The 25,517-nt window shown below is 36.1% G+C and overlaps 1 protein-coding gene across 1 annotated transcript in view; it reads right to left on the minus strand.

The window, feature by feature from the left end:
* Positions 1 to 3,487: 3,487 nt before the first annotated feature.
* The window catches only part of SLC15A5 (solute carrier family 15 member 5), an 84,868-nt gene continuing 62,838 nt past the window's right edge, over positions 3,488 to 25,517 (minus strand). The window contains exons 8-9 of the mRNA XM_042948434.1: positions 8,795 to 8,903; positions 3,488 to 3,779 (exon numbers count right to left, since the gene is read on the minus strand). Coding sequence (XP_042804368.1) covers positions 3,632 to 3,779; positions 8,795 to 8,903 — 257 coding nt within the window. The 3' untranslated portion in view covers positions 3,488 to 3,631. The remainder of the gene's footprint in view (positions 3,780 to 8,794; positions 8,904 to 25,517) is intronic.

Consider the following 25,517-nt stretch of genomic DNA (forward strand, 5'->3'; position numbering starts at 1 on the left):
TAAATTTGTTTTTCTCAAATTGTTTTCTAAGGCAGTTTGGAATGGATTGTAGCACATCCAGAGCATTTTGATGAAAGAAGGAAAGGATGTTTTTGAGCCCCAAATGTCACTGCCCCCATGGTCACTCTGGGTCTTTTCAGTGGGGTGCTTCTGACACCCTAAGCTCCACATGAAGACAACACATTGCTCCACAGAAGCTGAGTGAGGGGGAAGAGATGTTAGAAAGATCCTTGTTTTTTGTTAACCATTTTGTCAGGGTCTCTAACCCCGCCATGGTCTTTCCTCTCATTCTCGTTTCCTTTTAGATGATGTAGAGAAGTGTTTCGCCTAAGGGGTTGGGGATGTGCCAGTGTTGGTGACATTATGAGTGCTGTTTGTAGAAGGAACTGGCACTTTAGAGACAGATAGACCCAGGTTCAAGTTCTGACTGTGACATCTACTATCTCTGTGAGTCTGGATAAATCACTTAATGTCTCAGAGCTGCAATTTCTCATTTATAAAACAGGCATGCCAAAATGTGCCCACCTCCCAAAGGGGTGGCGCTAAGCAAATGTGATGATATGCATGCCACCAACCTATAAACGGTAAAGGGTGACATAGATGTGAGTTGTCATTAGTCGTGGTTCCTTTAATATCGCTGTTCTCTACAAGCAGACCTACATTTCACACCTGCATTTCAGGTGTGCTGTCATTGCTTGGCTGTTGATTTTATTTGAGGCCTTCACTCAAATGAGTGAAGTGAGTCTGTGACTGGTAATTGTATGCGGCTTCTCTTGCCGTGGAGATGGTATATGCCCACTGCTGGACCGGTTCAGGGAACTAAGGCTGAAGCTCTGTTTCCATAAAACAATGAATCCTGACAGTGTTCAGAAGGGGTGCTTTTCTTTCCTCAATTTGTGAATCGCATGATATTAATAGGAAACTTTTTGGAATCATGAGCTGTTCTTTTTGGTGGTACTGTTACTCTGATGGTCGATTAAGCAAGTTCAGAAACCAAGAGAATCAGAGGTTGGCCGGGGTGGAATGAATGCTATAAATCAAGATTACCTGAAGGGATATGAGAGATAAGGGATTAAGTGGAGTAAAGAGATAACAAGGGGGAAATATCCAAGGAGCTTGGAGAAATTTAACAACTTGCAAGAGCAGATTTTGGGGTATTATTAAAAAAAGTCATTCTGGTGAAAACACTTTCACTAGCAAATTCATGAACTAAGGATATGGTTTTCTTAATGTTGTGTTCAATGTAGTGGCTGCGTTGGACTGAAGTGCTACAAGAAAAAAATGGAAGAGGAAAGAGATGTCACTGTTGTGGACAGAATCAGATGGGGTCAGACCTGTGCTCTGCGGGCCACAGAAAACATTTTCAAATACCTTGCCTTTCAGGTCTCACTCATGGACAAAAATAGAGCACAGAAGGTGCTTTTTAGGGAAGACTTCATTTTCTCAATCTTTCACAACTGAAAAATGGAGCAAATGAGTGTCTGGGTACAGACCCTTGGCACCAAGTGACTGGGAGTAAATGGAACACTGCAGGGACCCAGAACTTTGCCCGCCGCTGAGCATATTATGGGAGAAATACAGTACAGACCCAGCAGGCTTCTGCAAACAACACATCCCTTTAAGTTAATTGGTGTTATATAGAAGCTGAAATGCTCCTCTTATTTACAAAGCTACAGATTTATGTAAAGCAAAACCAATTACACTTAATGCCTAAACTATTCCAGGTGCTCAATGATAATGTTGCTAGGCTCTAGAGAAGAAACTGCCGTGTGAATGTATCCTGTTCCGAATGGAAGCATGTGTAGTTACTGCAATTTAGCTAATCGCAAGTGTCAACCCCAATGTGAGAATTCTAAGCTCTTTTGGTGTTTGCTTTGGGTCAACTTTATAAGTCTGTAGATCTCTTTTCATCTCTAAGGAGGAGTGAAAGCGTAATGAGCACTTTTTTCTATTACCGTGTAGAAATTGGGGAAATGAAGGCAAATTTTTGGGGGGAGGGAAAACACAACATAACAAAATAAAACAGACCCTTTTTTTCTAATAGTGGGAGAGACTGCCAGAGCTACTCACTTTGTACTAAGGTGAGGTGTTTAAAGGTTTCTTGATATTTTGGATGTTCACTAAACCCAGATTGCAAACGTGACATTTAACCTTTGCAGCAAAGAAAACCTGTAAGACGTATCCAAGGGTTGGCCTCACTATTTTTTCAGATCACACACACACACACACACACACACACACAAATAGAGAGAGAGAGAGAGAGAGAGAGAGAGAGAGAGAGAGAGAGAGAATGAGATTTGGAAAAGTTACAGGGCAAGAATTTATGTCTGCAAGAGCTAGTCGTTTTATTTGTCCTCCAAACAAACAAGCAAACAAAAAATTGAGTATGAGAAACACCTGGTGCTTTACAGCTGCTCTTTTGCAATTAAAAATGCATATCATATCTAATCAAGATGAATAAATCTTTTATTCTACAGATCTAAAATATTTTAGGTATACACAAGGGAAGGTGCTTAATTGCAGAGTCGTTTGCAATCAGCTGATAAACCCAGCTATCCTATCTGCTGTGAACTGTCCTAGAAAGCAGTGGCACTTATACTTCAGGGAGAATGAGAATGATTGGGGTGTGTTTGTTAAACCCACTGATTCCTGGAAAAAGATTTGGATTAAAGCAGTCTTTGGTAGGAGCCAGAAAGATTCTCCTAAAGCAGGTGATCCTCAACCAAACTTTGACAAGCATTGCTACAAAGGTAGGGGGCATTAGTTTTGTTTGATATTGGTTTATTATTTTTTATATGAGTTTCCACATTTCTTTGTTTATTCAAAGGATAAATGTTATTTATGTCTTTTGGAAGACGATCTTCTGAATATATCTGAATTGGTAGCATTGAAGACCAAAAGGTGTCATTTGAGTTAGGGATCCTCTTTAAGCTTCTCTATTTGATTCATCAATTACTCTCTCAACACTCATTTAATCTTCCTCAATTTTCTTTTTTTCCTTTAATCAGAATAATTCCATCACTTACCTTTATTTTATAATGTCTTCAGGATTGAATATTCTTTCTTTGTTAAGGGCCTCAGTTTTAGTTAACATTGCTTTTTAATTTCGAGAAAATTTCCTTCATATCTTGATAGGATAATATGAAGATCAAATATAGTAAAATCATGTATAGATTTATTATTTAGTCAGATATAGACAGCATATGATCACAAGGTCTGGCATTGTAATAAGTGCTCAATAAATGTATAGAAAGGAGGAATGTTAACATACTATTATTTTGATTCTATTGGCACATTAAAACTAAAAATAGCATTTATATTGCTTTTAATGGCTGAACCACCATTGTAAAAAGTTGTAAAATATACTAATGTTTAGGACCTAATCATTTTGTTGTCATGGAGGCAACACAGACTTTGAAATTACTTTATTAATTGTAATGTATAATGTGTTAATGCAAAAGCATAATAGTTCACCAGAAGAGTCATGATTAGTCTTTATAAATAAAGTACACCGATAATATTCCTGAAGTCACTGCCATGCATATTAGTTCTTAAACTAAAATGCATAAGGTGTTCAGGTGAAGAAAACGTGAATACTTTGCTCATAGGATGGGTAGAGTCAAATGTAGTTTCATAGGGCTGTCTCCCAAAGATCAATACTTGAAGAAAATTCTTGTGTACTGCCATAAAATTTCTGAGACTTTTCATGGAGGAGAAGTGTTTCTTCAAGATTACTTCCACTGATGTTCTGGGCATTAAAATGATTTAGATTACAATACCTAAAAAAGAAAGAAAGAAAGCTTTTTTTAGGACCAGATGTAGATGACTTGATAAATCATTTGCTTTCTTCCTGTGCTGTCTACCTTTTATTACGGGTCCATAGATACTGGCACAACAGTGATGATTATTTAAGAGCACTGCGTACCAGAACAGTCTTTATAAAACGACAAAGGGAGTTTTAGGACATGTTAAGTTGTCTCATAAAGACCTTTAGATGGCGCTGTTTTACAACTTGCAATGACTGACAGAGCGAGATGGGGGAAAGTCTGAAACCCTCTCAACTTTACAGTTTTCATGGAGGCCAGGACTCATGAAATACTTCAGATGCACAGGAGATTTGTAAATTCAGTGTTGAACCCATATAGAAAACACCGTTGTCAAACAATCCATGAATACATTTCTAGAATGCATACCCTATACTCCTGACCCAAGGAACATGTGGTTTTCCTGAGTGTCTGTCTTCTAAGTGCCAGGCACCATGCTAGGGCACTATACCCACCCTCGCTTAGTGAATTCTCACTACAACCCTAGAAGGATGAAATCATCCCCATTTCACAGATAAGGAAACTAAAATTCTAAGAGGTTAAATGACTTCTTTGGGGTTCATATGAATAGTAGTTGGCACACCCTAGGCTGGGAACTCTCTTATTCAAAATTCTGGCCTTTTCTCCCTGTAGCACACTACTTTTAAAGACACATTATTCTCTTGGGGCACCTGGGTGGCTAAGTCAGTTAAGCGTACAACTCTTGATTTCGGCTCAGGTCACGCTCTCGTGGTTTTTGAGTTCAAGCCCCACATGAGGCTTTTTGCTGTCAGCACAGAGTCTGCTTTGGATCTTCTGTCCCCCCTCTGCTCCTCCCCTGCTCGTGCTCTCTCTCTCTCTCTCTCTCTATCTCTCAAAAATAAATAAATAAACAAACATTAAAAAAAAAGACACAAACACTTCTGAGAAAGTTTTAGGAGGATAGGAATTTCAAACTGCTTTATTCACTGCTCTGTTCCTAGTGCCTGGTGGATAGCACATGCTCAAAAATATTTGTTGAATGAACAAGTGAATATAGGCTATAAGTTCAGTTTTATCAGATACATGTAAGCTTCTGAGGTCAAACATCTACTTCTGATCTGTGAAAGTTTCCAAAGTGAATTTTACCTGCTTTTCCCTCTCAATATATTGCTAAAAGTAACTGTAAGGGAAGAATAATGCTTGAATAAGTGGTCTTTTGTCTCTGATTTATGTTGCTTTCAATAATTATGACAAGTTATGCACAGAAGACTACTGGTATCATTGACAAAATTGGGGCAATGGTATCAACTTTAAGATGTGTTTTACAGAGGTGCCTGGGTGGCTCAGTTGGTTGAGTGTCTGACTTTGGCTCAGGTCATGATCTTGCAGTTTGTGAGTTCAAGCCCTGAATCAAGCTCTGTGCTAATAGTTCAGAGCCTGCACCCTGCCTTGGATTCTGTGTCTCCCTCTCTCTGCCCCTCCCCTGCTCTCACTCTCTCTCTCTCTCAAAAATAAATAAACATTAAAAGTTTTTTTAAAAAAGATGTGTTTTACCACACTGGAAGGACAGTGGTGTTGAGATAAAAACAAACACCCTTTTGCCCTCCCTCCCTAAAATATCTGTAATATCTTTTTATTTCAGCATCTAATGTGGGATATATATTTTTATCCAGCACTATAGAGATGTTTATGTAATACTTTTCAGCTAGGGAAAGACATTTCATCTACCTACATCCTTCACCCCCAACCTGAAGAGCCTCAGGTATGACATGTTACCATTGCTACTTTTAGATTTGATTGAGGAGGACTCTAAGACAGACAGAGGCAGAGGGCTGTTTTTTGTTTTGTTTTGTTTTTGTAGAAATGAAAAATAAATCTTGCCTGATATTCATATATAATTCCTAATGGTACTCAGGTGATATCTGAGTGACCCTGGCAAGATTCTTTTTGTTCTAGGACTTAAACTAGGATTGTTATCACACTAATATAAAAATCATGGTGGGGGTACCCTTAGGTGCCAACAGAGACCTAAGGTCAGCTGTGTGTTGGTGAAGATGCTGTTTCATAATTAATATGCTGTTCTCAAAACTTTAAGAACAGGAATAACTTGGGACTGTCTTGTTCTTGATAGATTTGTCACTGTTATCTGGCTCTGAACACCATTGGGTTTGGTAAAAATTGAATTGTGATGAAATGTTTATTGCAATCAAACACTGGCTCCTAAATAATATGTTTCAATAATACTGTCTCTAGAACACCTGTGTTTTCTCCTGTTTCTTCACATACTTACTGTTTGTTAGTGTTTGACAATCACACAATCAGTATAGAACTAAATCAAAATCATTCATTCCTTACTAGAGACACTGATCTCCTACCATAAGTTCCATATAGTTTCTTGCCTAACTTCTGGCTTGGTCTGTCCCGCCCCAATGGGCAATAGATACCCAGGGTAATGTGTGACTTTGCACTAATGTAGTTGGTTTTAGCTGCTTGATCTCTGCTGGCAAATTTTCCACTCTCTTTTCTTCTGATATGTGACACCCATTCTTTCCCGGTGGAGTGGCTGATCGAGAGGTGATGGTGGGTATGGTTACTTTAACTGAAGGGATGGGTTTCTTCCCTACCCATCAGAGTCAAGGGGTTGTTATAGAGTAGGTAGAGAGCTCTTCTGTGGCACTTAGAAACAGTATGCTGGTAGGAGAAAGTGTGTGAGCTTTATAAAGAAACACACATGGGTTTGAATCCTAGGTGTGTGAACCTAGTCGATTTACTTACCTAGATTCTCACTTTAGTTTTCGTATTTATAAAAAGTGATAAGATTTCTGCAACAGGGAGGTGGTAGAGATTACACGAGGTTATGTGTGTGTGTGTGTGTTGCATACTGCCCAAGATAGGAGTGCTCAACACTTGGAAAATTAATTTCCTCCCTTCTTGCTTTGTTTTATCCTGTCTCTATTTTTCCCTCTTTCCTCAAAAAGTAAACAGAAAAAAAGGAAAAGAAAATGTAGGGAAATAGAGACGATTTGCTAAGAACCAGATTTATTTCTCAATAAATCTTCTATTATCACTTAGTCCCTTCCCACTTTTGGTTCCTCCAATATTTGGTGCTTTGTACCATTTTATTCTTGTCTCCTTCTCTGCACCCCACTCCACCATCTGTCACTTCTTTGTAGTAACTCACTTGTTCAACAATCACAGAGAAAGAATCACACTTAAATAATTGAATTTGAGTACTAAATAGTAGCTCATATAGACTGGTACTTTGCTGTCTTCAGTTTTTTTTTTTTTTTTTTTTCTAGTGCCTGGAACAATGCTTAGTATATTGAATGAATGAGTGAGTGAATGAATGAATGAATGAGTAAATCCCCGAGCTAATAGAGTCTGGTTCCAGTGCTAGTTCTTCCATGAATTCAGCCCATAATCCTGGTCATTTTTGCCACACCTCTGCATGAGCCTAGAAGAAGAATTAAAAAGGAGGAAGAAGGAGGCATAAGGCAAAGGTCATTATTATTACTATTGCTCACACTTCTGAGCATTTACTCATCCTCACAACAATTTTGCGGCACAATTGCTATTCTTACTGTTTTCACTTTACAATGAAAAAAATGGGCTTAACAAAGTTAAATAGCTTGCTGAAGTTTCTACAGCCAAGTAGTGGAAGTGGATTCAACCGGGCTGACTAAAAAAATTACCTTTCAAACTACTTTATGAAAAGACAAAGGTCAGATCTTACAGTGGGAAAAGATGTAGGAAGTGCAGTGTTTGTGAGAACTAGAAGATGAGCACCACTTATGTGTTTGGAGGCAACGAATGGAGGGGAAAGAGGCTTTGCCTTCACCTTCGGTTTTCATCGATGACTCTATTTTGCTCCAAAACTGAGGATATTCCCCTTGGATCCTTCTGCAAGACTCTTTGATATTCTAATTTGGCTTTCAATCCAAGAATGAGATAGGTATTTATATTGTGGAGGATCAATTCAACAACTTATATACTTTGGAAGGTAAGAAATATAAAAATTCAGGGAGCCATTAAAACTTTTGATTTTGTCATTAATTCTGCCTTGCATGAAATTTAAGTGCCTCTCTTTTATACTGAACCATAAGCTCCGTGAGAGCAGGAACATAATGGCACTAAACATTTATTGACTTACTGACTTTGTGTCCTTCTAGTTTACTATCGCATGTAGTACCTATCGCATGACTGGTGTTCCAACAGAGATTTATTCAATGAATGAAAGAATGATATAGGCAAGGGAGAAGTGACAGTGATGAGATAAAATATGACTAAATAGATAAGTGAATAGAGGGAAGTGAGAAAAATAAAGATCTCTGTAGTTTCCACAACATGGCAGGTACTGTGCTCAGCCCTTTACCAAAATTCATATGCCTAAAGCCCACAAGATGTTGGTTTTCTTGATTTTATTTTACAAATATAAGAACAGAGGCTCAGAGAAGTTAGACAATTTGCTCAAAACTCCACAGTCATCCGAAAATATGTCAGTGAGAGAGAGAGGTGGGCTGGCAATGGATGGATGGTAGATGATACATAATAAGCCACTGACTGGTCTCAGGTGACTGACTAAATGATTTTGCAGTTTGTTATTGACCTTGAAATGGTCACTGCTGATTGAAAGGCCTGAATGGAATCCAAATCTTAAGCATCATTAGATTTCTAGCTATTTGTTTAATGATATTTGCTTTTAATGATAATGACTCATTCATTCTTATTATCAATATGGTTATTTCTAATTCTAAAGTGGTGCTATATAGTGGATAAAACATATCTTCTTTCAGAACATGTTTTAGAATCGAGTAAAGCACTATTTTATTATAAGGATCAATGGCAAAAGTGAAGTCTAAATTGAAATTTCTTGCTCTGAATAATCTGTTAAATTTCTCTAATATGCTAATTTGTCCAGTCATGGCATACAGGATTCCCGTTGGCTCAGTGATAGTTCCCAGATCAATATTTCATGGACTCAGAAATTGCTCATCTTACCACTAACTTACCTTTGTGAAACACTCCAGAATCCCAGGACGTTCAACAACGTTAATGATGCCAAAAAGAAGAAGAAGCTTTCTAAATTGCCTTTGTTTAATGTGTTTGGAAACCAATTGCCTGTTTGGAACAAAAGTAATTGTTATTCAACTGCAGAGTTGTAAGTTTCTGTGAATATTTTATCATTCCACTATTCATAGAGATTTATTCGCTTCAATAATATCTACAAAGCAAAAAAGCTCATCTGAAACTCATTGTCGAGACTCGTTTAATTCTGTAATTAATGGTAAAATAACAAGCAAAGTACCACAAATATTTTGAAGGTCAAAAAAACCTTAATTTGTATAACGCAATATAGGTTCAGAAGAACTGAGCTATAAAAGTAACCCTGATTATGCTAACTTAACTGGAACCGTGTACATATCTTATTCATCCTTATATATCTAGTACCTAGAGTGCCTGACACATAGGAATTATTCAGTAAATATACATTGAATAAAGGTAAAATATTTACCACAGTCAGTTCTAGCTGTAAGGTTAGTGACATAATAGACGTAGATGCCAGATGTTACATTATTTTGACATCTTAGATAAATCTAATATTACATTATTATAGTATCACAGAACCTATTTATCAAACTACTTGAAATCTCTAGTCGACATGAAAGTACTTTTTGACCTGATAACTAATTCCTTCAAATTAATACTTCTAAATAAGATATCCCCCTCTTTCTTATGATGTCAAACTTCTATACACAAAACTATTACATCAGTATATATGAAACTATTTAGGATTCAAGGCAATTGCTCTTACTTTGCTCCTAAGTTTTAACTTTTCTTTGGATCTTTGCTATAATTCTCTCTCTCTTTCTGTACCCAAATCCATATCTATATCTATATGTATTATCTCTATTTCTACACACACTCAATTTTCCTTCAGTGGGTTTTGATACATTATTATTTAATACATTATACGAAATAATGTATTATATATGCAGCACTTATTTTTTGCAGTACTTTTAAAACAAGAATAGGATATTAGTATTAACAAATATGTCATAGATACATAGTATTACAGAATATTAAAAAGATTGTTCAAAAGGCAAAACCTATCACCATGGACAAAACTTAAATTCAGTGGGAGTTCTGAATGGGCAGAGTCTTCCCCCAAAAAGTTATACATTATGAGAACAGGAATTTGAGCAGTCAGATGCCAAGGTTTGGACATTTTCTTGCTTTTTTATAGAAGTTCCTACAGTGGGTTGTAAAGAGAGGTGTGGGACGAGAGCAATCAGTCCATGTGCCTATACACTCGATCTTCAGTAACATCTTTGGCACATGGGTTGTGAGTTGCTTCCTGAGCTAGAAAATGGTTCTTGGCCTCTCCCTTGACAGTGCATACTTTTAAATGAGATTTGAATTAAATGTTCTGTTCAGGGTTGATAGTCAGCAAGTACATAAGTATGACAGCTGTGATTAATTGTGCCACTTCCCATTTAAAGCCGTTTCTCTTCTGTCATTTAACAATGACTATTATTACGGACCAACCATGAAAATTAGCTCGTGTCTTGGACCTATAATTGAAATCTGGTATTGAGTTTAAAGCTGTTTGGCAAGTTCTACTTCCCCATTTTATTAATTTGTGTTCCATTACAATAGAAATGCATGGTGTTATTGCTATATTGACATAATGCCTTCATCTGATAGGAGTAATTTCACATAACGTTTCCGTCTGTGTCTGTCTATTGGGTATTGTGTAGCCCTCTTGTGTGTGTGTGTGTGTGTGTGTGTGTGTGTGTGTGTGTAGAAACCAAGCATTTGATTGTACTTGAACGGGGGTAGTTGGGGTGGAAGTCAAGGTAAGGTGAGATAACATCACACATATTTTCAGGAAGAACTAAACCACCCTGCTAACCTTATTCAAACAGTCCTATTTCCTTATTTCTCCTGAATTAATATCCCAATCATATTTCTGTCCTTTTCATTTCACATCAGCACTTTGCATGTGATGCGTTTAGACCATTTTATCACTGTGTTTCTCTGGCTAGAATGAGAGGAGTTTGTACAGAGTATGCGAAGCCTCAGAATTAACATGACATTAATTCTGCTTGGAGCATGAATTTTGGTCCATAATAAGTAATTGAAAAGGCTATCTTTATATTATAACAAAGTCAGATGAGGGAGAAGAATATAAATTTTGTAAGATCTTTAAAGGTAAAACATAATATTTCTAAAAAATTATGCAATTACAGCAAATAGCAGCCTATCAGGATAGGCTCCAGCCTATCAGGATAGCACCAGCTCCCCCTGCATGTGCCATTGTATCTGTCACTGGGGATACTGTGGTGGGCACAAATGAGAAGCACCGTGACTGGGAATTATGGGCATGTGGGGTGACAAGAGGATGTCATGCTAGAAAGGTTAGGGAAAGCAGCGGGAATTTATGAGTAACACAAAATACTTTGTGAGTGGAGTTATTTAAAAAAATAAAATGAATGATTGCCATATCACCAATTCAAACTCCTGATAACATTTCTGTAGTCCTTCTTGAACATCATTTTTAGTGTTCAACTTCCTTCCTAATGCTGATCTTCATGCTAGCCCCATATTTTTGCCTTACTTAGCTATAATTTTACATTCCCTGTGTAGCTAATCTATATGGTGAGCTCCATGGTAAGGGGAACAATCACCTGAATTGATAGCATAGGACACACACTAGCATCAAGTTGGACAGAGGGATACTTCATGAAACCTAAAATTTGTTTTATTTATATAGAGATTATAAGTCTATGTAAAGAGATAGCTTTGGGTGTGAGTTTCACCCAAAGCTATCTCTTTACATAGACTGATAGAGAATGGGCTTGGAGGTGGAGAGATTTTGAAGTCAAATATTGTCTCTGTTATTTAATAGTTTTGTTTTTGGGCATTTGTTTAATTGAACCACTTCAGCCTCGGTTTCTCCTCTCTAAAATGACAGCAACACCTTTCTCACTGAGCTGTTATGAGAAGTTAGGATGTCAAGGGTTGGACACAGAGGAGGCGCTCCATAAAATTTAGATTATCACTCCCACCCACACACACTTTAGAAGTAGCTCATACAAAATCATGTAGCCTGAACTTGATCTCGGGCCCATTTCCTGTCAGATATTTCTTCATGTTCTGTGTGCCACTTTTTTTTTTTTTATCATTATCCCAGGACTGGTTGTAAAATGTTCCATTTAACATTGTCAGTTGACTCAGCTCTTAGGTACTATAACTTTATTTTAGTAGCTTATAAACTTTTATTGTCGTAATTCACATTTGTGCCATTTTTCACCTGACATTTCTAGTAGCTGATTGAAATCTGGGGCATCCTTGCCAAAGGAGACAAAGAGAAGACTTTAGGTCTAAAATGGAACAAACTAAACTTCTCCAGATCTTAGCTTGGGAAGGTAAGGAAGTTTAACAACATGAGAAAAGAATGTGCTACATAAACAGTGGTAAGTGCCATATGTCAATGCTCACAGTGAACCCAAGTTAAGTACTTTAGTAGAATAACCAGCTAGTTAGTAATGAATATTAGACCACTCGGTAATAGAACATTCACGAAATATTTAGCATTGCTCAGAAGTTCTCCACATATTTCTTGTTCAGTTAGATTTATTCGTTCATTTGAAAATTATTTGTTAAGAAATTTTCATGTATCAAAAAATGGGCATTTCAAGTTGCTTAAGAAAACGAGCTCATAGATTTGTAGAAGAGACATGCAAACAGGTAATTACTCTGGAGTATTAGACCTTATAGACACTAAGTAAAATGTTTCTATTTATTTTAAATTATCATGGCCATTTTAGAGACAAAAGGACTATAGAATTTTACAGATTTTACAGATTAAAGAGTGAAGGTGCAGAGAGGTATGTTGAGGCATTGCTCAGTAGAATCCTCATCTTACAAACTGCACTACTAAAGCCCCAATGATGCTAATAGAATTATGTTACTATAAACAGCACAAAGTCACTAATATGAAAGAAGAAAATGCTTTATTCTTGTCCCATATTATGCCTTGTATTGTAAAGCCCCAAATTTCATATGCTGTCTTTATGTCTTTGAGCCTCACAGGGCCCCAAAGTCCTAACCACATAGTTCTTTGCCCTTTCAGACACACTCCTCACCCCAGGGGAAGGCCTCCCTCACCTGGTTAGTTCCCCTATTAGTCAGCCCAGCTGCCTGCTACTGGTATTCACCCTAAAGCTCTCACCTCCTTCTCAGACCTCAACATCAAGCAAACAGGAAGTCACATCCTCCTGTGGGATCCAGGAGTCACTCCCTGTTTTGTTACTACCAGGCTTGCCCTCCACAGACCTTTGTTGCTCTATTCTCAAGTTAGCCCCCATATGGCCCTGTGTGACACATTCTCCTCCCCTGACCTGTGAGCGTGTCTGACTAATAAGCTGCTGTCAGCCCATCTCTCCAGTGTCAGGTGTCATATTTTCAGCCACCTTATCCTATTTAGGTTGAGGACCCCTCCCACACTGACCAGGTGAATAGGAGGTGATGAGAACATGCCCCTACACAGAAATCAAGGTCAGTTCTACACAGAATTCTAGTAGCTTCTGTGGCTCTGATGCATGATTACTGTTTTGGGGAGAAGAAGGAGCAGTTCCATATTCCATTCTAATCAGTACTCAGTACCAAGTAGCTCTGCTTCTAAACTACATCAGGCGGTATGACTCCTTTAAAACAAGAAGACAGGAAGTAGTGGGTGCATGGCAGTCAAGGCACATTGCTTTCAGGTAGCGTAGCTCCCAAAGAAAAGCATTATAGGTGAATGTGGGCTCTAGGGAGCACTCAATAGTCATGTATGCTTGAGACCAGTTTACAATCACATTATTTGATCAGATTGTTGGACAATCAGAAAATGGTGTCAAATTCTCACTCCAGCCCAGCAGTTTGCTTATCACGATTACTTGGGTTTTAATGGGGGCACTTTCACAGAAAACTTCATTAAACATATGGAAAGTGACATAGGCTAAGGGAATCCATATACGTTCTTAGTTGGTAAATACTGCCTATCAGTAAATTTCTCCTATTGAGGATGACTAAATACAAAAAAGGTCAAAATGAAGAAGGAAAAGGGACTGTATACATATTACAACTTTTGCTTATGAAAAAACACCCCTAACACACAACGACAAAAGTTAAAATAACAATAATGATAATAATAATAATAATAATAATAATATAGGAAATCATAAGGAAGAGACAAAAATAAAAAAAAATAGTAATTTCAGGCAAAGTTGAATTCAAAGGAAAAATAGTGTCAAAGAGACACTGAGGATTTTTTTCTATTTATAAAAAGCAGAGTCCAAATTGAAGATAGGTCAATGAACATCCTTTAAGTAATGAAAAATATAACAAGTCTGTTGGAAACTTGGATAAAAACAGGTAGATCAATTTTTGTGAATGACTGTCACATTTTGCTCAAGTTTTGATAGAAAAAGCAACAAAGAAAATGATGTAGAGGATTAGAATAATGTGACTGATAAGAGTTTAATAAAGATTATACTATTGTTTAGTAAAAAAAATACTCTCTTATAGAAGTTTAAATAACATCAATAGCAAACCAAATCTCCTAGAAATTAAGATACTGCCCCTACATAATCATTTGGTCAAAGAGAAAAATGAAACCCACAACCACAAAGTATTTGAAAATGAAGTGATGAGGAAATTGCATTTATAAATTTAGGGATACAGATTTAAATTCTATTCAGAGGTACATTTAAAGGCACATATTTTTTCAGTTTGAAGGAATGCAAATAAATGAACTAAACATTCAGCACAAAAGAACCCTAGAAAATAAATAAGAATTATAAGGAAAGTCAAAGAAAAAAATAAAGATGACAGCAGAAAATCAATATATTAAAGAATATTAGATTTAATAATTCTAAGACCTGGTTCATTTCAAGAAAAGGTAACAACAACAGAAACCCTGACAAATCCAAAGAGAATAGATAACAAAAGAGTCAGGGGCCATAATAATATTTATTTATAAGTGTGCTATATTAGTTTCAAAAATCTTATGGAAGAAGGAAGGTGTGGTGTATACGTGTGTGTGTATCTCATTATGTATATTATGGAATATTACTCAGCCATATAAAAAGAATGAGGAGCACTTGGGTGTCTCAGTGGGTTAAGCGTCCAACTTCGGCTCAGGTCATGATCTCACAGTTTGTGAATTTAAGCCTCTGTGCTGACAGTGCGGAGCCTGGAGCCTGCTTTGAGTTCTGTGTCTTCCTCTCCCTCTGTTCCTCTCCCACTCACACTTGGTTTCTCTCTCTCTCTCAAAAATAAATAAACATTTTTTAAAAAATGAAATCTTGCCATCTGCCACAGTACAGGTCCATCTAGGGGGTCTAATGCTAAGTGAAATAAGTCAGCCAAAGAAAGACAAATAATATGATTTTAATCATATGTGGAATTTAAGAAACAAAACAAAGGAATAAGGAAAAAGAGAGACAAACTGAAAAACAGACTCCTAACTATAGAGAACAAATAGATGGTTCCCAGAAGGGAGGTCGGAGGGGGATTGGTGAAACAGGTGAAGGGGATTAAGACTACACTTGTCCTAATGAGCACTGAATAATGTATAGAATTGTTGAATCACTATATTGTACACCTAAAACTAATATAACACTGTATGTTAATATAATTGAATAAAAAAATAAAACTAAAAAAGTATATTATGGAAATGGGATGATTATCTAGGAAAACCTTAATTATCTAAATTGAACCAAGAAAAAAGGAAAATCTTACTGGCAAGAAACAATGGGGGAAAAGTTACCAGGAAGTATCTTCAAAAGAGATAATGCATCCTGAATGTACCTTTTAATTTTCATGGAAGAGATGACTCTTTCCCCTGGATCTTTCTAGAAAGCAAAGAACCATCAAATATTGCTACTGCCAGCTGTTGTCTATCTCATGTATGTGAAGATGATTTAACATTGAAAAATCTATTAATTAAATATACTATAATATCAGGAATAGTAAGAAAATCAAGAGGTGATCTCAAGAGCTACTTAAGAAGCATTCGATAAAATTTTCTCTGATTTGTTTAGATCTTAGAAAACAAGAAATAGAAATTTTCTTATGATAAAGAATATCCTTTAACATTATAGACCTACAAATATGTTTAAAAAAATAGAGATTCAAATTAAGATTATGAACAGGGTAAAATGTGACTGCCTTCTGGTATTAACACTGTTCTGAAGTTCTTTGTCCTGATAAAGGTATAAAGCATCAGAGTTAATATTGGAAATAAGGATTTTTAAAAATTATATTTAAGATTAGATAATTTTTCTGTAGACTGAAAAAGATAAATACTCTCATAAATTTACTAAGAAAGTTTAAGAAGTTGGATGTAAGATATAGACATAAATATTAATACTCCCCCTATATGACACATAATTATTATCTCAGTGAATTTGGAAGGAGGGAAAGAAGTCAGTTCATAACAGCAAAATGAGAAAGAGCATAAAATGCCTACAATAAGTCCAACAGAAATGTTCAAGACATGGATGAAGAAAAGAAAATCTAACTGAACTGAATTTTTTAACATTGAATAAATAAAAAAGTTATGTTATCTACTTAGAGGGAACACTAAATATTATAAAAGCTTTTATTTATTTATTTATTTATTTATTTATTTAATTTTTAAAAATATTTTATTTCTTTTTGAGAGAGACAGAGACAGAGACAGAGTGTGAGCAGGGGAGGAACAGAGAGAGAGGGAGACACAGAATCTGAAGCAGGCTCCAGGCTCTGAGCTGTTAGCACAGAGCCGGACATGGGGACCATGAGATCATGACCTGAGCCGAAGTCAGAGGCTTAACCAACTGAGCCACTCAGGCACCCCGAAAAGCTTTATTGTTTTAATTAACAAGTAGTACTTATTTCATTAACATAAACACGAGATTTGGGGAAAATTGATAAAATGATTCTAAAATTCACCTGGAAATGTACACTATAGGAAATAAGAGCTTTACAAATGAAGAGTAAACTATAAAGAGAAGTATGATTAGCAATAGTTGATACATATCATAAAGTCATAATAATTAAACAGAGGGTGATACTAAGCTAAAATCAAGTGGCAGCTGACAGGAACAAAATAGACAGTTCTAAAATAGCCCTACAATAGCCTAAGAACTAAGAATATATTAAAGTATATATTACTAACTGATTAGTTTCATTCCACTTATCCTATGGCTATGGGGTATTTATGGTTTAAGTAACTTTTCACAACAAATATCAAGTTATGCTGTGAAATTTGGTTATTTGAAGGAAATATGTATTTACCTAACATAAAAAAAGTCCACATGGATAAAAATATGATTTTCAAAGTATTAAACTGCTAAAATTTCCATAACGATAGATAAATGCAATGATATTGCATGTTCACAATGCATGAACATGTTATTCATGTTCACAATGAAAAAGGTTAATAGGTTTGATTACCTATATCAGCAAAACTTGTGCAAACCAAACTCATCTATGAAACTAAAATGTTGAGTTAAAATAGGAAAATATTAGCAATATATTTGACTAAGTGATAATATCCTTAAAGTTTAAAAAACATATAAATCAATAGGAAAAAATGACAAATAGACCAAAAGAAAAATGGGCAAAGAATATGATCAAGCATGTCATGAGTGAGTAAAGATAAAAGTGTTCATACATTAAAAATTTCAATTTTCCATTCTGAAAAATACAAATTAAAGTAATAATGGAATATAATTTTTGCCAATCATATTCACAAAGATCAAAATACTATTATGCTCAGGGTTGCAATTAACATCTTGAGACGAGTATTATTCTATCACAATGGTGGTATAATTGATGCAGCCTTTTAGAAAACAATAGTCTTTAAAATATTTATCCTTATTGAATGAGTAATTCCATTCCCAGGATTCTGGAAAAAAAAAAAGAGTCTTTTTGATTGTTTGTTTTAGAAATTCAAATGACATGGAAAGATGCTCATGATATTTTCAAAGGAAAAAAAAGTGGGACTTGATATAATTTTTTATTGAGCATTCCTCGGGAGTTATTCAGACTACAATTTTGTTTAAAATATCTCTGTATATAATTTTTTTAAGTTTATTTTTGAGAGAGAAAGAGAGAGAGAGAGAGCAAGCAGAGGATGGGCAGCGAGAAGGGGACAGAGGATCTGAAGCAGGCTCTTGGTGGACAACAGTGAGCCTGATGCGGGGCTTAAACCCATGAACTGCAAGATCATGACCTGAGCTGAAGTAGGACGCTTGACAGATTGAGCCACCCAGGTGTCCCTCTCTATATAAATGTAATACCCCCTCCCCACATGCACACAAATAAAAAAAAAATTGGAAAAAAATTTACCCCAATAATAATTGCCATCATCTTTTTGGCCTTTTCCCCTCCTCCTTTACAGTTTGGATTTATCTGGTCATACATTACCTTAGCAGCAAAAAATAATATTTTAAAATGATTTCCTCAAGTATACTTCGGGAAAACTCTGACTTCTAAAAGTCATTTCTGGTTTATTATCAAACAACAGAAAAGGGTGGTTTTCTCTCACAACCTACTCTTCTTCAGCAATTGAAGTATTGAATAGCAGCCTGGATGTTGTAACTTGGAAGTTATGTGCTATTTATAAAACTGTCCTAAGATATCATTTTGGAAATCATAGTATCCCAAGTAACAATAACCAGTCTATTCTGAAACCTAAGATTCACTCACTTCAGTGATATGTCACTATATTCCCTACTGAAATCCTAGATTTACCAACTATCTCAAATATACATGGCATTATTTTAAGGGCTACGGCATGTTGCTTTTGATGAGAGGCAGATTTCTGCTATGTCTTTTTGGAGAAAGATTCAATATTTCCCCTTTTTACTAACTACTGTTTTATTTTGAATGTAGTGGACCTTTGAAAATATTAGATGGTGCCTTTTGGAATCTCTTCAAATTAGAGTTGAGCACAGTAAGCAATTATTTTCCCTGAGACTTTGGCAATATATTTTTAAAGTTATTTTTTGTAACACTGGTGATGTGGTAAACCTCCAAAATTGTTGAGACAAAACTGAAATGGCTTTTATACCTAACTTTATCTTAGGCACATCTATCACTTCACTATGTGCGAAGAAGTATGTAATTAAAGACATGTAACAGTCATTCTCCAGGGTGGATGTAGTTCTGTGCCACGGGAAATAAACCCTGTGCAGCAAAAAGAGCTTGGGAATCAGGAATCCACCACTGTTGTAAGATTTGGACAACTTATATAACTTTCCGAGTTCATTTTCCTTTTACATGTGATGGGGCTACAAATATCCACCCCCAAAGAATTGTTGTGAAGATTTAATGAAATAATATCTTTGTGAAATACATATAGCAAGGTCTGCATATAACTGACACTTAATAAATGTTAATTTCTTTCCTTCCTCTATTCAGTAACCTGATTTAAATGCTTCATTTGAGATTCATAGCTCTCCTACCTGAGTTAATTTTTAAAACACATTAATTTTCATGATACCTGAAGGAAATAATATCTAACAACTATATTCTACTCTGGCTTTTCTACCACCTTTTCCTATTTGTCGAATAAGTACTCAAACTATTATTAGCCTCAATTTACAGACGAGGAAACAGAGGCATGGAGAGGCTAAAGTGTCTGCCTGAAGTCATGTAAAGGAGACAGAATAATTATTTGTTGATCGAATGGGTGAACTGAGGTTGGGCCCCAAATCTGCACATACTCAATTCCTGGCTCTCCTAACAATGTCTGCATGGAGACTTTAATTGGCATTTGTTCTTCCTGGGAATTGTGAATAAAAATGAAGTTAGGTTGCTGTTTCCAGGAAGGGATGCCGTGTCTTTCAAAATTGTAGAGAAAGCACTATGTGCATTGTTCACCTGATCTGCAAAAAGAATGAGCATGGGATGATATTTGGGAAAACAGGCTTTCTTATAAGGGTGAGTTCATTCTCTTGAAGAGCACTGGGAGGTAAAAACCCATCAAGATAGTGTGTTCTCATGATGATTTCAATGAATTATCATGGAAATGAGTTTTAGAAGAGAGGTAATGCTTTGTGATAATAGCCCGATAATGCCATTAGCTATGAACTGTAATTGTAATAGCATTAGTCAAATGAATATATCTGATATTAATTTGAGTGTCAAATATTTCTATAAGATTCTTCTTGTTAATTAAACATCAGCCGTGGTATTATTAATTCACTATCTAGCCAGTGCTCGCACATAGTAGGAACCCAATACGTATTTGTGAACTGAATTTATAAGTCAACCTCGAAGTGGAACTGTTTAAAATAGCAAAATACTGAATTTAAATAATATCATGGATATAGCAGGAACTGATTTTTCCCAATATCTGCTTTTTTGTACAGTCTGTTCTCTATTGTAACTTCAGTTAGCTAATGATGTAGACTTGTTTATTTCAGAATTTGAAAAGATATGCACCCCCCTCTTGCATATTTGGAGGGAAACCACATGTGAGGTTTACTTCAAATTGCTTTAATTCAAGAGTACGGTTTGTGCCTTTCTTCCTCTCTTGTGGTTTTCAGACCATTTTAAAATCTACCAGACAGCTTCATAACTGCATTGGATACCTGACTATCACTGGACAAAATCATGCTTTAGGTAGTTTGGTATTGCTCTTTCTAATGACCGGTATCAACTGGGCCTTCAACACTGATGGCAATCCTAATTTTCTTCTTCTAAATCATCTCTCTCTCCTGTGACAACACGTTCTTAGCTCCCTGCTCTTCCTATTCCTCATTTTCATCCTAATCCCCCTTTGCTCTCATGAATGGTTTGCTGCGTATGTCATAAAGAAAACTGAGAGCCTTGAACAGTAGGAGTCAGCATCTTGCCAATACCAGGACCACACCTCCCCATTCTCTCTTCTGTTTTAGTGCAGGAAAGAAGCATCCACCCTCCAGTAAGAAGTCAATCTCTCTTCTTTCTCTTGTATTTTTAGCTTCTCCATCTACACCAGATGTTCTTATCGGTTAAATATGGCCAAGTATCTCTGGAAATAAAAAAGTATCTTGAACTCACACCTAACGTCCCAGATAAAATACAGGACCCATCATTAAATTTGAATCTCAGAACAACAACGAGTTATTTTCTAGGATCAGCTCTGTCATAAATATCGTACAAATAATTTTTTGGTTCAAAGTATGCTCACAGTATTGCATGAGACGTGCTTATACTAAAAGCGAAGTATTCATTGTTTACCTGAAAGTTCAAAAGACTCTGTGCTTTTATTTATTAAATCTGGCAAATCTACCCACATGCCCATCTAGCTACCACTTTATCTCTTAAATCTTCTTTAGTGCCAAGTTCCTCAAAAAGGTTGTTAGAATGTGATACCTTTAATGTTTCACTTACTAGATATTCTTCACCCTATTCCAAACTTGTCTTCATTTCCTTTTTACCACTGAAATGACTCTTGTAAAGTTTTCGGTGATAATGATGTTGCCAAACCTGCAGATACTTTCCATTCTTCATTTTTATTTGATCTTACAGTAGGGTTTTACCCAGTTTGCCATTTCCTGTTTGAAACAATCCTCTCATATATATATATATATATATATATATATATATATATATATGCATATATATATGAGATATATATATATGCATATATATATGCATATTTATTTATCTATGGTTATGGAAATTTTAGTAGTTTAATATTTTGAAAATATTAGAAATATTGAAGATACAGAACTCAGGAAGGGAGTAAAGAATTTAGCTGTTTGATTCCTATCAAGATCATTTTAAGTTAAAAATGTGATCTTTTAAAATTCTCATTTAAATATCTGTGATTATTGAGACCACTGACAGCCGTGTTGCCATGAAACTCTGAGTCGCTCGTGAAACAGGAATTTGTAGTTGCAGTAAACTTGAAAGAAAATATTTATGCATCTGGAAAACTATTTAACTGGATCCCATAAGTCCATGCCTATTTTCTTAAAGATATGTTTCTTCAAATTCATATCAGTGCCTCAGGTCCAGCTTCATCTGGGTTTTGAAATGAGATTTTTAGACCTAGGAAGGGAAAATGGCCTGCTACCTCATAATTTATCTTTAGCCAGGCCATTCTCTACTTGTCTGTCAACTGGTCTAGTGCCAGCGCTCCCACAGCTTACTTGGTGGGCCCACAATTCTCACAGGCAAATCCTGCTCATGGTGTTCAGTCAGAATTAGATTCAGAATCCTCCTTGTACAATGGGGGTATGTATCTCAGATATAACTTGTTCTACATCCTCAACCTTTGGCTCCACAGAGACCTTTGAAGCTGCTCAGAGGCCTTAGAGTTCATAACAATATCAGGGCAGAGTTCAAAATATCTCTTAGACGATGGAAAGAACTATCCATTGTTATTGGCTCAAAAGAGATAGAAAGGGCAGATCTTTGCGTCAGACAAATCTGAAATTCAACTCAGTTCTTAATAAGCTGTGAGACCTTGAGCACAATACTTAACTTTTCTGAGTCTCAATTTCTCCTTCTCTAAAATGGTGTCACTAATAACTTCCAAGATTTCTATGAGAACTAGAGGAAATAGACATAAAGCACCACACTGATAAAAGTGCACAAAAGTAATGGTTTGTATTGTTATTGTACATCTACAATATACAATCAAACGGCTAAATTCCTTACTCCCTTCCTGAATTCTAAGAGGAAGGACTAACAGGGACAAGAAGATGTATTCCTCGACTTCTTGATTCTGCCCAATTATCCTTTTTCCCTTAGACATTTTGCTTTGGATCTTTCAATCATCTTCGCGTCCATAACTAAGATGTCACTTTTCACTGAATTCTATTTTGTTATTTTTTTTTTCAAAAGGTAAGCTTAGACTCATGAGTATGAGAAAATTGATCTGACTGCTAATGGCATATGGTGGAAATAAGCAGTTTGACTGACTTCTTCACCCCCTTATATTAGCATTGCTACTTTTAGATAAACTATTCCTGAAATGATTAGTGTAGGAGGATGGGTTTAGTCTTGTATCTTCTCCTTTAAAGCACTCAGAGTTAGAGATCCCAGAAGGATCAGTTTTCTCACTTGTACTGAAAATGTCACTCTAACAGTTATCTGTCTGCACAGTCAAGTTTTGAGAAATCTTTTGAATTTACCACATTCACACCATTCTCCATCATGGTGCTAAAAATGACTAATGCAGCTTGGAGACTGGGAGACTGTGATAGCTGATCGTCTCTTCCAATCATACACCAACACTCACACACACTCACATGCACACATGCTCAGCTGACATGAATCCTTAAAGGTTTAAAATATCTTATATGCTAAATGGAATGTGGAGGCATGTGGGATGCTTAAACACATAGTTACAGTGTTGGGGTCTTTATGGTCGGCTCTGTCATGAAAATTGGTCTGGCTGTTTGACTAAAAGACTGATCTTGTTTTAACAAAACAGGCCATGACAACGTACGACTTCCTTTATATTTAAAGTAAGCTCTGACATTAAAATTATCATCATCTCTGAGAAAAGTGGAGTGCAGCATTCCCTTTTTTAAATAAAGGGAAAGTCTTAGAGAAGATAATGACCTACCCAATGTCATCCATATAGGATCATTCTTTTTTAGGGGCCTTAATTGGTCACATAAGCCAATTTAGGGTCACAAGACCTAATCCTCTAAATAAACTTCACTTCCTTTCTTGATGAATGCTATTCTGATGGCTAAAGGGAGTGTCACAAACACAGATATATCCTGCTCCCAGAAAAACATATGACAGTCTCCTGTGACATCATTCAGGGAATGATGAAATGCATGGGCTGAATGATAGTAATTAGATGAAGTGGGAGCTGATTACATCCAAAAGAGGAAGATTAGTTGATAACTTGCAGTGAGATCTTTAGGAACTTTCCATAAGGTTCTATTTTTGGTCCTGTCCAATTCAACAATTTTTTCAATTACCTGGAAGAAGTCTAGGAACTTGCTTACTAAATTTGCAGATGACACAAAGCGAGTAGAAGAGTAAAGATTAGTAACTCACTGGGTGACAGAATCAAGTTTTAAAAATGTCTGTTATTTAAGATGGTGAATTAACATTTATAAAGGATAAAGTCCTGAATTTAATTAGAAAAAAAAAATTGGGATACGATGAGTGAAACTGAACTGAGAGCAACTGCTTAAAAAAACAAAACAAAACAAAACAAAACAAAAAACACCTCAGGTTTTAATTGACCATAAGCACAATGCAGCTACTAAAAAAGTCAATGCAATCTCTGTTGGCATTCAAAAAGAGAGAGGGTGAGAGAGTCACCAGGTTGATAAAAGTAACAACTTGAGTATTGTGTTTAATCCTAGAAACTGTAATACTAGACCATAACCATCTTTACTGAGCACATATTGTGTGTATTACGAACTTAACCCTGATAACAACACAATGAGCTATGTATTGTTGTTATTGATATGGAAACTGAGGACACATACCTAGACTGCCTGGATTTGAACATTGTACAGCATTATTTCTCCAAATCTTTATCAGATGTTGGAAGAGTTGATATGTGGATAGAAAATCACCTTTATTCTGTGGAACATAGTTGTCAGCAGATGGGCAGACTCAGGTTACATTTCAAAGCAGAGAATTTTTCTGGGTGTTAGATGACGCTGGTCCGTCTAGTCTGGGGTACAATGTTAGACTAGATGGGCTCTGACATAATATCCAATTGTAAAATTCTAATTTATTGGGATAAGACTTGATGCAAAACAATATTATTATGAGCAACAACAACAAAAACCTTTAAAGAAAAAGTAAATTGAATTAGTGGTAATTTAAATGGTGTTCTCTTGACTATAAGTTTAGAGAGCACCTCACTCACATTTATGTGGTGAAGACGTCCTCACCATTTGTCCTTGGTAAACCTCCTTTCATGGGCACCAAACTCTGATAAATTTATATCAACTTCTATTTATTCATCTTTTGCTATATCTAGAATATTATCAATGATATTCTACATGTAGACCTTATCCAAGGAGGTTGTATTGCAAAATAACAAATGTCTTTAAAAGGCTTTTACACTGGGTGACCCTTAATAGTTGTTTGGTGTATCAAAAGCAATGTTGATGTTGGTGTTAGAATGCTGAGAGGGTCAGATCTCTGTCATACTAGTTATGACCACTGAACCATTTTGCTTTCGTTTTTCTGTTTCAATTATTACATTTCAAAAATAAGGATAATAATATTGCCTTTATAAAATTCTTGCATTAAATACAATAATATACCATTCTATTCATATTCTCAACAGAAATTTAGGTTTTCAGTGAAATAGATTGCAAGAATAATGGTGTGTAATAAAGAGTTTGCCTGGCCTTTGTCAGGCAAAGGCCTGGTTGTTAAACACCAAACCCTTTGAGTTTTCTGAGTAACTGGAATGCCTTTGTTATTCATGGTGGTTCCCCAGGAGCCCCACCTGAGAGCTTATGCTAATGAGCTGACACCTAAGGGGCCTGGCCAGCCAGGAAGACCCAGCACTGATTAGATGGTTGGGGCTTTGAGCCAAGTGAAAGCCCAACCTCTGGAGGGAAGAGAGGCGGGAGACTGTGTTTAATCATATGGCCAATGGTTCAATCAATCTTGCCTACATAAATAATAAAACTTCAATGAAAATTCTGCATACTGAAGTTTAAGTAAGCTTCCCTGGTTGGCTATATTCTGTATATTGTCACACTG

This window comes from Panthera leo, chromosome B4 (genome assembly GCF_018350215.1).
Source record: "Panthera leo isolate Ple1 chromosome B4, P.leo_Ple1_pat1.1, whole genome shotgun sequence".
NCBI lineage: Eukaryota > Metazoa > Chordata > Mammalia > Carnivora > Felidae > Panthera > Panthera leo.